Source organism: Phaethon aethereus, assembly GCF_964289735.1.
Source record: "Phaethon aethereus genome assembly, chromosome: 7".
Lineage (NCBI taxonomy): Eukaryota > Metazoa > Chordata > Aves > Phaethontiformes > Phaethontidae > Phaethon > Phaethon aethereus.
In genome coordinates, this window is record NC_138583.1 from 31,830,200 (window position 1) to 31,846,140 (window position 15,941).

Genomic DNA, 15,941 nt, shown 5'->3' on the forward strand with positions numbered 1-15,941 from the left:
TTCAATGGTGCTATTTCTGTTTTTCAAGTGGCATTCAGAAAGTTATTTTAAACCCCAGTGCATATTCAGTTCATGTTATCAGCAGTCCAGAGATGACTTCTATAAGAGGGAGTACTTTTTAATATTCAGAAATAGCTTGGCATAAGTCCAGTGTTGTGCTTTGGTATAATCCTTCAAAATAAAGTGTTTTAAATGATGTGCATATTCTTATATCTCAGCATAGCATCTGTCAGTTTCCACAAGAGTTTTCTTCATGAGAGGATGTTACAGCATATTTGTGCTGTTCAGGTATTCAGTATAGAATTGTCTTTCTAGCTTTAATGATATTTTTGAAAGACAAATAATGCTGCTGATGTTCCTATTATAGTTAAAATGTTTGACCTGTTGTCTGGAGTTCAGCAGTTAATGATACCACAGCCTTAGCTGTCTGATATTGCAACATGCTGTGCCTATAGGATTGATAGACTGTATCAGTTACAGAATTAAAAAAATCACTATATCTGTGAAATTGTTATATTCATCTAAGTCTTTTATTGTGCAGCACTTTACCCATTCCTGTTGTCACATGGAAATATTACCATTCCTGCAGGTGCTGCTCTTCTCCATTAACACTGGTTTATAGTTGAGGAGAAGGGCTAAAAGAGAAAAATAGTTTTCCATTTCTCTGTAACTGAATAAAAAGTCAACCTGAGATTAAATTAGGTTTTTCTTAGAAGGAAATAAACTTGTCTGAGCACAAATAATACAACTATTTAAGACCTGAAATAATTGCCTTTCTTACATTTCTACCACAAAACCAGAGGTGTGGGTAGAATAAAGATGTCCAGCTAGCCAGATTGCACCTCTACTGTTAAGATAGGAGAAAAGCATAGAAGTAAATGCTACATTCTGTTCCAAGCCATGTCTTTGGATGCAGCTGTTTACAGTTGGTTTTGGGCCCTGGTTCAGGCCCTCTCTGATCAGAGGGCTGGTTTCACCATTCTTGCAATGGCAAACTCCACTGACTGTAACTGCAGGGCTTTTGGAGAAGTGCTTAACAAAAGCATTTTATTTTTACATATTTGCTTGAAGTTTTAGAAATAGTGAAGCCCTTTCATGGATTGGGTAGTAAATGCCAAATAACAGTAATGATCTGATATGTAAATTTCCAATTTAGAATGAATTGTGTGACACATAACAAGCTGATGCTGAATGAAATAAAATGTATAAGACAGGCAAGTTGTTGTGGAAAAAAGTACACTGCTTGTGGATTAAAAATTAAAATGCTAAAATGCTAAATAAATAAAATTATTTTCTTTGATAAGGGCAAAGATGCATTGTGCAAGCTGCAAGAAGTTATTTTGTGTGTGGTTTTCCTTCTCAGAGAGCTAATTCTGGATTTTGCTAATTGCAATTGCAACTGGAAGAGTCAAGAGAGAAAATCTGGGGGAAAGAGGGCTACTGTTCTAGCAACTATGAGAAGCTAGAAGATGAGAAATCAGTTAGCAAGAAGACTGAAAATATTTAGGTTATGTTCTGATTAGATTTGTGATAAACTGATGAAGTCTTTTCCTGTTGTAACAAGTGGTTATCATAGAATCATAGAATAGTTTGGGTTCAAGGGACCTTTAAATGTCATCTAGTCCAACGCCCCTGCAATGAGCAGGGACATCTTCAACTAGAGCAGGTTGCTCAGAGCCCTGTCCGACTGACCTTGAACGTTTCCAGGGATGGGGCATTTACCACCTTGCTGGGCAACCTGGGCCAGTGCTTCACCACCCTCATTGTGAAAAATGTCTTCCTTATCTCTAGCCTAAATCTCCTCTCTTTTAGTTTAAAACCATTACCCCTTGTCCTACAGCTACAGGCCCTGCTAAAAAGCCTGTCCTCATCTTTCCTATAGGCCCCCTTTAAGTACTGGAAGGCTGCAATAAGGTCTCCCTGAAGCCTTCTCTTCTCCAGGCTGAACAACCCCAACTCTTTCAGCCTATCCTCACAGGAGAGGTGTTCCATGCCTCTGATCATTTTTGTGGCCTCCTCTGGACCCGCTCCGACAGGTCCATGTCTTTCCTGTGCTGAGGGCTCCAGAGCTGGATGGAGTACTCCAGGTGGGGTTATATTTGAATGAGAAAAAAATTGCCTTTTAAAAATGAAGTATCTGCTACTACAAGTGACTGAAACAGTTCATATTTTCAAGTCTTCTTAAAAGAAGAGAAAGGTTTTTTTTCTGAGAAAACATTTATTTTTAAAATTGTCTTTTCTATGTGAGTGTTCTTTCAGGAGGGCTATTTCCATTCACTGCTGTTTAGGATAAAGCATTAACGATATTAGAGTAAGCACCAAATAACAGAACTTGCTTACTTAGAGATTCGCATTGCACATCTGCCTTTATCCTTTATAGCTAAATTGCATTCTGCTTATCTAAATTTAATAGCTGTTCAGCCAAGCTTATTTTGTCTATAGTAGCACAATCCAACGTTTTCAATTGCAGTGAGTATTTGTATGAGCACAAATCAGTCTGATTTAAGAACCTTATGAATTTCTCCAAGGATCTACACTCATTATATTTCAAAGTATAAGCATCATCACAATTGGGTTAGATTGGATAATGGTTGTTCTTCCTCCATGCTACCTTGTACAGACTCCAAGTCTTCTTTGCTTTTTGGTATTGTTTGTATTATTGAAAAAATATGGCACTACAGGGAATCCACCTATAGATGTTGGTGACTGGGGGAAGGAAGGAAACTCCCCAGATATTTCAATGCTACTGATAAAAGGGTTTATAGATGCTAAATATTTTTATAGACCTGACTGGGGAAAAAAAAAAGTAGTACTTTTTTTTGTTGTTGTCAAAATAATTTCTAATACTGCAGTAAAATTAACTCAAGTTGGATGTCAACTCTAAGGATTTTTTCCTTTCCTATTTAATTTCACTCCTGTCCTCAAAATAGAACAAAAGATCACATGAAAATATAAAACTTTTACTTGGACAAAGAAGTAGAAAGATCCTAATTTTTATTTACAGTTAAAAAATGCTTGCACTATCCAGAAATTTGGTTAAGTAGTAGGGTTAATGTCTACGGTTTTCCATTAGATTAACAGTTTTGGTTTAAAATTACTGTATTGCAGCTTTCTACAACTGCGTGGTTATTTTTGTTATCTTCTTTACTTCAGTTAGAAACCTTGACTGTAACAAGATTATGCTTGTGGCTAAGACCTTTAAGATCATGAAGTCCGACTGTTAACCTAGCACTGCCAAGTCCACCACTAAATCATGTCCCTAAGCACCACATCTACACGTCTTTTAAATACTTTCAGGGATGGTCACTCAACCACTTCCCTGGACAGCCTGTTCCAACACCTGACAACCTTTTTGGTGAAGAAGTTTTACCTAATATCCTACCTAAACCTCCCCTGGCACAACTTGAGGCTGTTTCCTCATATCCTATGGATTGTTACTTGGCAGAAGAGACCGATGCCCACCTTGCTACAGCCTCATTTCAGGTAGTTGTAGAGAGTGATAAGGTCTCTCCTGAGCCTCCTTTTCTCCAGGCTGAACAACCCCTGTTCCCTCAGCAGCTCCTCATAAGGCCTGTGCTCTAGACCCTTCACCAGCTTTATTGCTCTTTGTTGGACGTGCTTCTGCACCTCAATGTCTGTCTTGTGGTGAGGGGCCCAAAACTGAACACAGTATTCAGGGTGTGGCCTCACCAGTGCCGAGTACAGGGGCACAATCACTTCCCTAGTCTTGCTGGCCACAATTTCTGACACAAGCCAGGATGCTATTGGCCTCCTTGGCCACCTGGGCACACTGCTGGCTCATCTTCATCCAGCTGTCAGCCAACACCCCCAGGTCCTTCTCTGCTGGGCAGCTCTCCAGCCACTCCTCCCCAAGCCTGTAGCGTTGCATGGGGTTGTTGTGACCCAAGTGCAGGACCTGGCACTTGACCTTATTGAACTTCATACAGTTGGCCCCAGCCCATCGCTCCAGCCTGTCCAGGTCCCTCTGCAGAGCCCTCCTACCCTCCAGCAGATCAACACTCCCACCCAAGTGTCATCTGCAAACTTACTGAGGGAGCACTCGATCCCCTCATCCAGATCATTGATAAAGATCAGAACTGGCCCCAATACTGAGCCCTGGGGAACACCGCTTGTGACCGCTTGTGGGTCACTTCTGACTTGGGGCTCACTTTAAGTACAAAGTGAGACGAAGCCCAGTATTGATGTCATGTGCAGAGTTTACTTCATTTGGTGGAGATTAGGCTAGTAAAACATAATTTAATGCCCTGAAAGAGGATGTAGTCTTTTTTTATTTTTGTCTGTCTCCCCCTGCCGACACCTCTTTTTTTTTTGCTCCTAGAAAGTACTGAAAAGTGGCTTGACTGAAGGAAGGCTCTTCATGCTTTTCCTATTGGGTAGGAAAGTGGAGTAGAAAATTTGGGGCTGCTTACATAATTGTCTACATGGGGTGGAAGTAGATTTATTTCTTATCACAAGGGAAAAGCTGCTGAAGTCTGAGCCATAGATTTTTATTTCTGTGTTTAATTTCATAAAAGTAAGAAAATAAGCAAGCAATTCAAGGAAGCTCGTAACTGTGTGCTTTTGATTGATTTTAGGGTTGGTATTATGTATTCAGTGTATATAAGCAGAATTATATTACTTCATGCTGATGCAACACCTTCATACTAGGATTTCGAGTGCAGTTACCCCTGCTATGGGAAAACCTAAACTCTTCATTAATCAAATGTAGAAATTAAGTTAAACATTTTAAGGAGAGGGGCAAAAATCAATGATTTCATCCTCTTCCCCCTTTTTTCCCTTTTTCCCTTTTCCCCTTTTTTTCAAAAAAAGTTCGAGCCTTCCTCGTTTGCTGTTTCTGTTTTTTTGTCATAGTTGTCAGTGCTGCCATTTTTATTTGAAACAGAATACTGTACTGATTTCAGTAGCTTATACATTATTTTTTTTACTGTTTATCTAGAGTTAGATATGCCAAGGTAGCTCTGTACTTCCAGAGTTCAGTGTTACATTTGTGATTCCTAGTTAACTGTGGAAAAGAATTATGTTTTCTGAAACACCATAGTTGTGTATAGGAATCAAAAGACAAAGAGGTATCATAAATACCTGAAAAAGCCCAAGGTATCAGTTGAATTGCTACAACTTACCCATAATTATTTTGAAAGTATTTTCTACCTTAGTATGTAGAGGTTCAGAAACTAAGAACAATTTATAACATATTAAATGTCAACTGGCTGGGGAAGTAATGGTCCTAAAGTTGAGTAATTTTACTGAAATGCTATTTCTGAGTTTCAGTATTTTATATAGGTAGCTGTCTATAGTCTTACTGAGATGGAATTGCTTTTTGTTTTTTCAAATTCTCTTTCATTCTGGAAAGCAGTCAGTCACATTGTAAGGTAACTGTGCTTCATTTTTACTTTTTTAAATTCAAATACAAATATGTTTCAATGCATGACTTTGTTTTTCCTTTCAGATGGTCTTATTATTGTTGGTGTCCATTCAGCGAAATTCCCAAATGAAAAAGTTCTGGATAACATTAGAAGTGCCATTCTGAGGTATAATATTGTCCACCCTGTAGTAAATGATGCAGATGCAACACTGTGGCATGAACTAGAGGTGTCCTGCTGGCCAACTCTGGTCATTCTTGGACCTCGTGGAAACATGCTGTTTTCGCTTGTTGGAGAGGGACACAGAGAGAAGTTGTTTTTATTTACTTCTATAACACTGAAATTCTACAAGGAGAGAGGACAAATCAAAGATAACTGCATTGGAATAAAGCTATACAGAGACTCCCTCCCACCTTCTCCCCTGCTGTTTCCTGGCAAAGTGACCGTAGATAATTCAGGAGAAAGGCTGGTAATAGCAGATACTGGACATCACAGGATTTTGGTTACTCGAAAAAATGGAGAAATTCTACATGCTATTGGAGGTAAGGGTATATAAGTTTATTATAGTAATTTTAGTTTAGGAGTAGAGTATGTTTGCTGGGCCTACTCGGCTGATTCTTTTCTTAGAGGACCGAGCAAAATTTTTTTTTTTATATAAAATCAGTTTTACTGGATATGGGGGCATATAGCATAGTGCCATCAATGGGAGACTCTGTTAATGCAACTGTTTGAGGTATCTAATTTTTTTTTTTGCTTTGTTCCATTGACTAAGTTTTTATTTTTGTGATGTTTGATACAAATTACAAAAAATACATTTTGTATTCTTCTGAAAGAGTTGCAAATGGCTTTAGATTTAAGTGACGTGCATCCACATCCAGCAGCAACGTACGGAAAAGAGACAATAATGCCTCCCTTTCCAATAGAAGACATGAATGTTGAGTTGTGGTGGTGTGTGTGGAGATTTCTAGGGTGTGTTTTTTCTTTGGTGGTGGTTGGTTTCTTTTTTTCTAATCAAGAGCATTCCTCCATAGGATCCCCTTCTGGTTTTTAAAGGAGAGGAGAATTATTAAGAACAGTGGCGTTGCACTAGACAATGAAGTTACCTTAGTGTATACAAAAAGGCCTGTGTTCTCACCAAAATTGAGGTGTAACATATAATCAAATTTTGAAAATAATGAAAGTTAATATTTTAAATTTAGTTACATTTGTTACAAAGTTTATATCAATAACATTTCTGCTTTAAAAAACTAATCTCTCTGTTTCTCTAAGATTACTATTTGCTTTACAGTGCAAATCGAGAAAGTAGTTGAGCTTGCATACTCTTTGTATGCTTTATTCTTTCATAAATGAAACATTCAGACTTGTTCTTTTTTTTTAATCTGTTACAGTGGTCAAAATTACATGTTAAGGCACCAAGTACATAGGTGCTAGAACAGTCCATCTGTGAGCAGCCATAACAGACAGATTTAGGAAGTGGTTCAATCCCCAAATCATTGAAAACAATGGTTCTTTTATGTCTCAGAATCAGGACCTGTATGCTGATGTGTCTTATATTACTTAGTCTGGTATTTAGTAATGCCTATCCTATGGCAGCATCCTGCAAACCTCATAAAAATACTAGTGGCACTGCGGTTTAAAGAAAGGAAGAAAATCTCTTGCTAGTTTATGCATTAGATGACATAAAACCTCATAAAAATACCAGTGGCACTGCGGTTTAAAGAAAGGAAGAAAATCTCTTGCAAGTTGAAGTAACAGTGCATTGGATAGACAGACTAATTATCCAAGCTAACCTGATGAAGGCATTCATCTTAATACCCTTCTCTTACGGGAAGTACAAACAAGGTTTCTTACGGCAAAAGTGAGAGAATTTTGTTTCTGTTGGATGTGTGAGATGAAGACTCTGCCAACAAGGTACCCTTTAGCGTTCTCGGAAAGGACACTTCCCTCGGAATGGCTGTTCAGTGACTAACTTCGGAACTCATACCCCTCCTTCTTGTGCCACCCTGTGCCGTTCCCTTCCCTGGGGATGTGCACCCTGACACTTACCAAGGGGAACTACTGGAATCTGACGCACTAGAACCTCACTGCTGTGTGTCTGTTAAGGTCTAAATTGTCTTCTGACGGTAGGTTGTAAAAGTTTGTGTATTTCAGTGACTCAGTTAAATGATTCAGTGGGCAGAAAATAATGTAATGAAATTGATAATACAGTAATAAATGTGGGCATGCACAAAGGTTGAAATTACTATATTTACATCATAAATCATGATGCGCACATAACTCATATCTAAATGTCTGCTGCTGACACATACTGCTAATGCACTTTAAATGTTACTCCCTCTGAAATATGATGCTTACCTTCATACTGTTATATTCAGGTCATGTTCCTTTCTATTTCTTGATTGTTCTGTGCAGAAGACTTGTCACTGTCATTCTTACTGTTCTTTTGTGTAATTAGTTCCGTGTCATCTTTTTCCTAATTACTATTATTAATGAGAAAATGCTGCTAATGAAATACTAGTTTCATTTGTGATTACATCAAAATCTAAACCATTGAAATGGAATTGAGTTTTGTAAGTTAAAATTTTTCCTGCTGGCTGGCTTTTTGATGTAGTTGGGAATAAAAAAAAAATGTAGTTTTTTATATCTGTCTTCCACTGTTGCTGCTGTTCTTTAATGCAAGGGAACAGGAGAAATTTAGACCTCTATTAAGGCTTCTCTTTGAAAGATGAGCTTAAAGAAACAGAGAACTTGTGGAGAATGAGTTCAAAACATAGTAGCACCAGGCTATTGTAATTATGTAGCACAAGTGACTAAAATGAGACTACACAAAATATTAATAATGTGCTGTGAAAGCATCTCTTAGAATATTTAATTCTCTTACAGGTTTAAATGTATGCACTTCATTTTTCATTTTTTTTTTTCTAATGTTACTTTTGACTTAACTTTGTTTCATTTATAGGTCCAAACAGTGGAAGGAGAGATGGAAGATTTTCAGAGGCAGCTTTCAACTCACCACAAGGGATTGCTATAAAAAATAATGTTATTTATGTAGCTGATACAGAAAATCACCTAATTAGAAAGGTAAATTTTCCATAGGAAATTCAAAATTTAATCTCTTATGCCTTATTCTACTTACACTGGTGAAAATTTAAACCACATTAATTATTCTCCAAATACACTCAATATCAGGAAGGAAATTTGGCCCAATACCTTATAAATAAATGCTGTTGTGCAGTTGGTGTTTAAAGGGCTACATATAGTTTTGTGCTTCCTTTGAAATGAAGATGACATGCACTATTTGTTCTAACATAACTGATTTTTTTTTCTAGTGACTCTTACTTTCCTGTTACGAGAAACATCTATTCTTAGTACTGGAAGCAGATCTTGTTTTTTTTTCACTTCCAGTAGTATCAGATTCTTATCTAAAGTTATTGTACTACTATGGTTCAGTGAATATCTAAACTTTTGTTAGCGGTTTGGGTCTCTAAAGCGCAGGTAACTGCTTTAATTTCAGAATTATCTGCATGTGGATGTCTTTGATTAAATGCTTGCAAGGTTTTAGCTCTTTAGCTTGCAAGGTTTTAGCACTTTAGCATTTAGGAGTGTTACTTTTTATATATATTGTCATTGTATCTTACATTTGGTTAGGTCAAATTTAGAATAATCAGAAGTTAAGTTTGTTGAAGCAATATAATATTACCTTACTATTAAAAGTATTTTATGCATCTCAGAAGATCTTGTACTCAGATCTTCACCAATATGTCTGATTCATGATCAGAGGAGGCACATCCTTATCCAATTTGGGGTGCCTTTGTACTGTTAGGTAGGTTCATTCTGTGTTTCACTTCAAAGCGCTAGTCCACAAACAAACCAGGGAGTCCACAAATTCCCTGCACTCCCTGGTAGTTGGCTACCAGTTTTATTCTGGAAAGGACCAAGGCTCCCTGTTGGTGAAAAAAAACATTGTTACTAAAAATGAGTAGTTTGCTCCAGGGTCCTAATCTTACTAATATTCATCACTGTTGCCTGGTGACCACAGGAAATTAAGTGTTACAAGTAGCAAAGACAGCACAGAAACAGGTGAAGATCTGGATCATACTGCTTCAGCATTTTTCGTGATAATTAGCTGTTCCCTTTCATCTAAATGTGCCATGAGGGTACCCAAGAGTTGAAGTAATACAACAGCTACAGGACATGCTTTCAAATGTTTGTGCAGGCCATGGGCCTTGCAAAAAGAATGCATTTACTGTTACAAAAGTTAGATGATGCTATGTGTTAGAAAATAAGCAAAAGGGAAAGGAAAAATAAAGGGGCTTAGGCTGCAGAAATTACGTAAAATAAAAACATCTTTTGCTCCAGGGCATGAAATAAACTGCAAAAACAATTGGCTTTGTGCAGATTATTTTGTTTTTATTTTTATGTCATAGTCCTATAGAAGTTTAAAATAAAATATCCACATCAATTGCTGATCTGAGTATTTATCTAGTAAATTTTGATGCTTTCTTCTACAACTGCTGAGCAAACCTTGACAGTGTTAATTTTTGTTGCATGTGGAAGAGAATTCCAGGCACGTGGTTTTCCTGCTGCCCACTGCTTCCCCCTTTCTCCCTGACTTTAGCAAGCATTGTGGTAAAATTAATTGTTTTCCTACATAAACAAATACCTGAAATTTGTTGGGATTTGGTTTTTATTTGTCATCAAATCTCTCTGTTTTTGACATCTAGCTCAAATTATCTGTAACTTCAGTCAACTTAATGTTGTACATTCAGTGTGTATAATTTTGCTTCTTCTAGATTGACCTGGAATTAGAGATGGTGACCACTGTAGCAGGCATTGGGATACAAGGTGTTGATAAGGAAGGTGGAGCACAAGGAGAAGAACAGCCTATCAGCTCTCCATGGGATGTGGTCTTCGGAAATTCAAGTATTGTATCAGTTGAGCTTTTAACATCTCATATGAGGCTGTTTGCTAAACGTTTTCCTGTTTTGGTAATAAACTGAGATATGAAAAAGTAAAGATTTACTTCACAACTGAGTATAAAAAACAGTGGTTTCATTTGCAGTGATAACTGCAGTGCTGCTTTGGATCCTTAAAAAATGTGAACTGTTACTTGATGTGAAGAAAAATTCTTTTGTAGAAAGTTATATAGTGGGTCCAAATACAGAAGGAAATTGTGATAGCTTTTGTTAGGCCAGTGCTGTATGCCAGGATCACTTAACCAGCTACATTTTACAGGAAGTGGGCATTGTCTAGAAGTTCCTTTCCTTGACTATACAGACATGTCTGACCACTTGTAAATATTTGAGTTTAGGAAATAAAAATAATTTCAGTTGGGGACCTCTGTTTATTCCTGCTTAGGTGACTTAAAATAATTAGACTCAAGATCATGATAGACTCAATCAGATAGGAGAGGAATACCTCAGAAAAACCTTGCAAGCATCAGGAGGTAAAAACTAAATCTTTGCATAATAGGAAGCAAGAATCAGCTTTTGAGTGGTTAAGCAGCTTTCTTTCCTGATTCACTTAACACACACCTCAGCTTGACATTGCATAGCTGCCATGTTTTCAACTCTTATTAACTATGAGTTGATACTCTTATTTTCTCATCTTTCTATTTCAATACAATGTAGAAGTTGCAGATACCAGTTTCTTAGCAATTACAGAACAATGCTTTAATGTGCTGTAAAACCCTTAGGTCAGTATTTCAGGCATAAAACTTGACTTCCAATACTGGGTTTTCTTGAATCTGCAGATGAATGGGGTGGGGAAGTGGCATGATTTAAGTCTGATGTCATTAAATTAGAGGTGCTTTACTGACCTGGAAGCATTTGTTATAATCTTGGGACAGTTATGAAGGAGGAGAACACGCTCAAATTAAGTTTAAGGGAACATGATGCTAGTTCATAAATCCTGATTGTATATAGTAGTCTTCTGGTAAAAATACCTTGTCAGTATAGACAGCGTACCACCAGCAGCCTTGACTACTTGAATAAGTGACCTGCATCAATTTTTAGATTTAACACTTTTAGTAACAAAAAAAAAGGGGGCGGGGGGGCATGTTTTTGAAAAGTGCTGTCAATGACCCTTACAATCTGTTTTAAGCATATGGCATCCTACTTGAAAGAGGAAAGGGGAGTACCTGAATGAGAATCTCACTGGATGTGGTTTGCTGTTAGAATCATAGAATAGTTTGTGTTGGAAGGGACCTTAAAGATCAACTAGTTCCAACATCCCTGCCATGGGCAGGGACACCTTCCACTAGAACAGGTTGTTCAAAGCCCCGTCCTGCCTGGCCTTGAACACTTCCAGGGATGGGGCATCCACAGCTTCTCTGGGCAACCTGTTCCAGTGCCTCACCACCCTCATAGTGAAGAATTTCTTTCTTACATTTAATCTAAATTTACCTTCTTTTAATTTAAAGCTGTTACCTCTTCTCCTATCACTACATGCTCTTGTAAAAAGTGCCTCTCCAGCTTTCTTGTAGGGCCCCCTTCAGGTACTGGAAGGCTGCAATAAGGTCTCCCCAGAGCCTTCTCTTCTCCAGGCTGAACAACCCCAACTCTCAGCCTTTCTTCGTAGGAGAGGTGCTCTAGCCCTCTCATCATCTTCGTGGCCCTCCTGTGGACTTGCTCCAACAGGTCCATGTCCTTCTTATGTTGGGAATCCCCCAGCATAACCTCCATGGGTTGTTATTGCAGAGCTGTTTCACATATCAGCAAAGGAGGAAACTAACAACTCATCAGTGCTTCAGACACTTAAGCCGATTAACAGAACTGTTCAAAATATCCTATAATTTTACTTCTCATTTTTCATGATGTTTTCTTCTGCTTCTGCCAGTAGTTGAGTATCTGTTGATACTTTTTATTTTTGAGAGCTCTGCTTGTTAAATGTTAATTGGTATGATTGTTATCAACATGAACATAATAATCACTGAATTAGTCACCTGTACTGTTTAACACTGCTGCATTTTTATAAGCGTTTACACAAAAATCAGGTCGTCTGAATGCACTCTGCTCAGACCAGTATAGATTTTTTCATGTTCAGTTAGAACCCAACAGTCAGTTGTCTATTTAGATCTCTACAAAATATAATATAGCCTCTAAGTTAAGCAGAGGTTACATCAATTAAAATTCTTTCTTTGAGAGGGTAATATGCCAAATAGATAAAAGGGGGGGGGGTGTTTTCAGTTTCTTTTTAAGATTTTTTTATATGGCTTTGTGTGACTGAAGTTAGCTAGGGAAAATTTAAATTACTGTAATAGCTACATCAAACTCTTTAGAAAACTGTAACCAAAGAGAGTTGTCAAAACAGAGGGTTACACTGAGTAGAATGCTAACAGGAGCCTGTCTTGGAGCATGAGGAACCAGGACTGCATCTTGTAGTCTCCAGTGCATTTGTCTTACAGCATAGATACTCTCATGAGCTGCGGCAACTTGTCAGACATCAAAATAGTTTGTCAACACTGCAGCAGAGTGTGTCAAAATTATACTGTTACTGCAAATTGCTTGAGCCTGGTAGGATCTTGTGTTACTGTGCAGCATATCATAGGATGCATTTGTTATTCAGTAAATGCATACAAAGCGCAGTCTTAGGAATTCTTCACTGTCCTGGGCAGAGACCCAGCCTTCTGTTGGAGGTTCTGTGTGCTGTCCTACAAGTAGATACCCAGTTGTCAGCATATTAAAACTGGTGTGCCAATGTCTATTTATGCATTTGGATGGATGAAGTAATTGATTAGAGTTCCATAAATTACTTTTGTTTGCATTCACACAGCAGTGCCCATTTTTTACATATGCTTATATGTATCTCTGTGCAAGTTGCAGGAGGTAATGTACACTTCAATAACTTTAGGTCCGTTATTACAAAATGATTAAGTTTGACTTTTGTGTTAACTGGTATGACATATGGGAAATAATAATACTTTCCCATTTTCTTTAGATCTATGTAGCTTAAACTGTGTACGAGAGGCATTTTTTCTTTTCAGAAGATAGATTTATGGATTTTATAGTTTTTAAACACGTAATGCTTTTGTGAGTTTCCTTTCAATGTTCAAAGCCTGGCTATCTAGAACATGAAAGGGAGAAAAAAAAAAGTTTAAATATTTAAGCTGTTTAGGTACTACACTAGATAGTATTGAACAGCTTATGCTGACCTTTTTCAAAGTCTCAAAGAGAAAGGCTACCTCTTAAGAGAAATTTTTTTTTCTGTATCATTTATATTTCTTGAGATTACTTCTACATACAGTTTAAAGTATGTATTGATCAATTAAAAGACTTCATTGTTTGCATTTTAAAATTTTAATGTATAGTTCGTTATGAAATTAAAAATATTGAAAAAAGTTTATGAGGGTGCAGATAAGTTAATATTCAGAACAGGTACTACTAAATAGTATGCTTTTAAGCATAATCATAGTATTTCAATGAGGTAATAGGCTTTTGTTTCCCTATTTTATACAGATGCCGAAGTCTGAGGAAAAGAGGTTAAGTGACTGTGAAATACCATTTAAAAGAAAGTTGGCAAAATGTCTCTCTTTAAGGTAGAGGAGTTAATGGAGACAAAACACATGGTAGGATTCAGGCAGACAGTATTCTTCCTTGTCATATTTTTTATTTCTTTAGTTATGGCCACTGAGCTTGTGTTTTACCTCCCCCTTTAAAATTCTTGAATTAATTCCATGGATTCAATTCTGGCTTTGTTGAAGTTGGGACTGAAATTTGCATTGACATAAGATGTGCAGGAAATACAGGGGGAGGGCCAGCTTAAGAATATATTATTAAATTACTGTGTGCTTTTTTAGCTTTCTCTGTTGTCCCCTTCTATTTTTATTCAGTGGGTGTTGAAAGCAAGTGATACTAAAATGCACAGTTGATCTGACTGTGAAATGTTCTTGATAGCTGCATTCTTGCTGGAAGGAACAGGACAATGACCTGTGCTTGGTGACATAACTTGGAAACACATAATGTGTTTCACATTCCAAAATCTGGTCTTAAATTGCATGATTGTAATCTATTTATAGAAACTCCCAAGTACAGTATTGACCATGCTTTCAGTAAACTAGTTGGAAATTTTTACGTCAGTTTGGGTTTTGTATAGATATTATATAAATGAAAGTACAGTACAATTTTTTGTATACAGTACAATTACAGTGCAATTTTTATAGCCCTTAAAAGGCAAAAGTATGTAAGATTATTTTTTTCTCTCTGTGTTTCTGCTAGAGAATTATTTAGTACCACTGCATTCCAGAGTAAATACTTTTTTTTTTCTGAATTACTCATGGTGAGTCTTCCCTAATTTTAAATAAATAAATAAATAAAGCAATAATCACTTCAGCAATAATCAAGTAGCACTTCCTGGGTGAACTTAGACCATATATGAACTGTTTATGTCTGAACTGTCTTTATCTTGAAAGCATGCTTTCTACATATCACACTTCTTTTTCCTTCTAGTCTGGTCTCATTCTGGCATTGAAGCTCTAGCCTTCAGTGTCCTGTGAAAGGAATTTTCTTTGGTAATAGCTGAAAATAAAAGAGCTACTTTTGTGATCATCAGGGATTATTTAGGAATCGTTTTTCTGGACAACTCAAAATTTGAATTACTCTAAACAACGTTGCATATGTAATGTGGCTGCATGATGTAACAATGTGGATTGACTTGGAATGCAAAAGGCCGTCTCATCTCTTTAGCAGTTTCCTATGCAAAGTACAAACTCAAAGATACTCCATTCAGCTTTGGCCTGCATCTGCCCTTGTACAAGTTCAGTTCCACAGCAAATCATGTTAGAGTCATCATTGACACAAAACAGCACTGTCTGTCTTCTTTTCTTGAACTTGATCCTAAATTTACTTGTAAATGGTAATTATTTTTTATTTAAAATATTTGAAATTTCAAAAAAAAAAGTAACTTCATTAAAGATAGGGCTGAAGTAAAGTGTAAGATTTTTAAGGCTTTCATTCCTGTGTAAGAACTGTTTAAGGAGAAAAAGCCTTTTGAGAAACATGGCATTAAGAAGTTGCAGTGAAGGACTGCAGTGAAGCAGGACGTTACCCAGTCTTGCTTTGGGAGGACTTCTGAAGTGCATTGTTCCCTCTGTATATTGTCTGAGTGGGTCAACCAGCTTCATACTGGTGGCAGAATCACAGAGAGGGACAAATAGATTTAACTGAAGTTTTCACATGTTCTACATAATTTATGTATGGGTTCTCTACATAATTTATGTATGGGTTCTGTTAACCCTAAGTGGCTTTCATTCCTGCTTCTAAACTGGCATTTATTTTTTTTCCTTTAAGCATTTGAGAGGAGAGAGAAACTTTCAGAAATATTAGCTTTTTGTGTGATCAGCCCAACAGACTATTTCTACAGGAACCCTGTTAAACTGTTGACTGAATGGTCTGATTCTGTATTCCAAGCAAAAACTAACAGTTTAAGGAGTTTATGGTATTGATGAATAGTAATAGCCACAAAAGTTATTAATATTTCACATGTTCGCTATAGAAACAGGTCAAGAAATTAGATATTTATGTTAGTATTTTAGTATAAACATGCCTTTGACAGAAACATACA

At 37.0% G+C, this 15,941-nt stretch overlaps 1 protein-coding gene across 2 annotated transcripts in view; it reads left to right on the plus strand.

The window, feature by feature from the left end:
- The window catches only part of NHLRC2 (NHL repeat containing 2), a gene marked incomplete at its 5' end in the record, with an annotated part of 33,451 nt that overhangs the window by 5,504 nt on the left and 12,006 nt on the right, over window positions 1-15,941 (plus strand). For both annotated transcript variants that reach the window (XM_082002475.1, XM_082002476.1), the window contains 3 exons: window positions 5,468-5,923; window positions 8,341-8,462; window positions 10,175-10,304. In XM_082002475.1, the coding sequence (XP_081858601.1) occupies window positions 5,468-5,923; window positions 8,341-8,462; window positions 10,175-10,304 (708 nt within the window). The remainder of the gene's footprint in view (window positions 1-5,467; window positions 5,924-8,340; window positions 8,463-10,174; window positions 10,305-15,941) is intronic.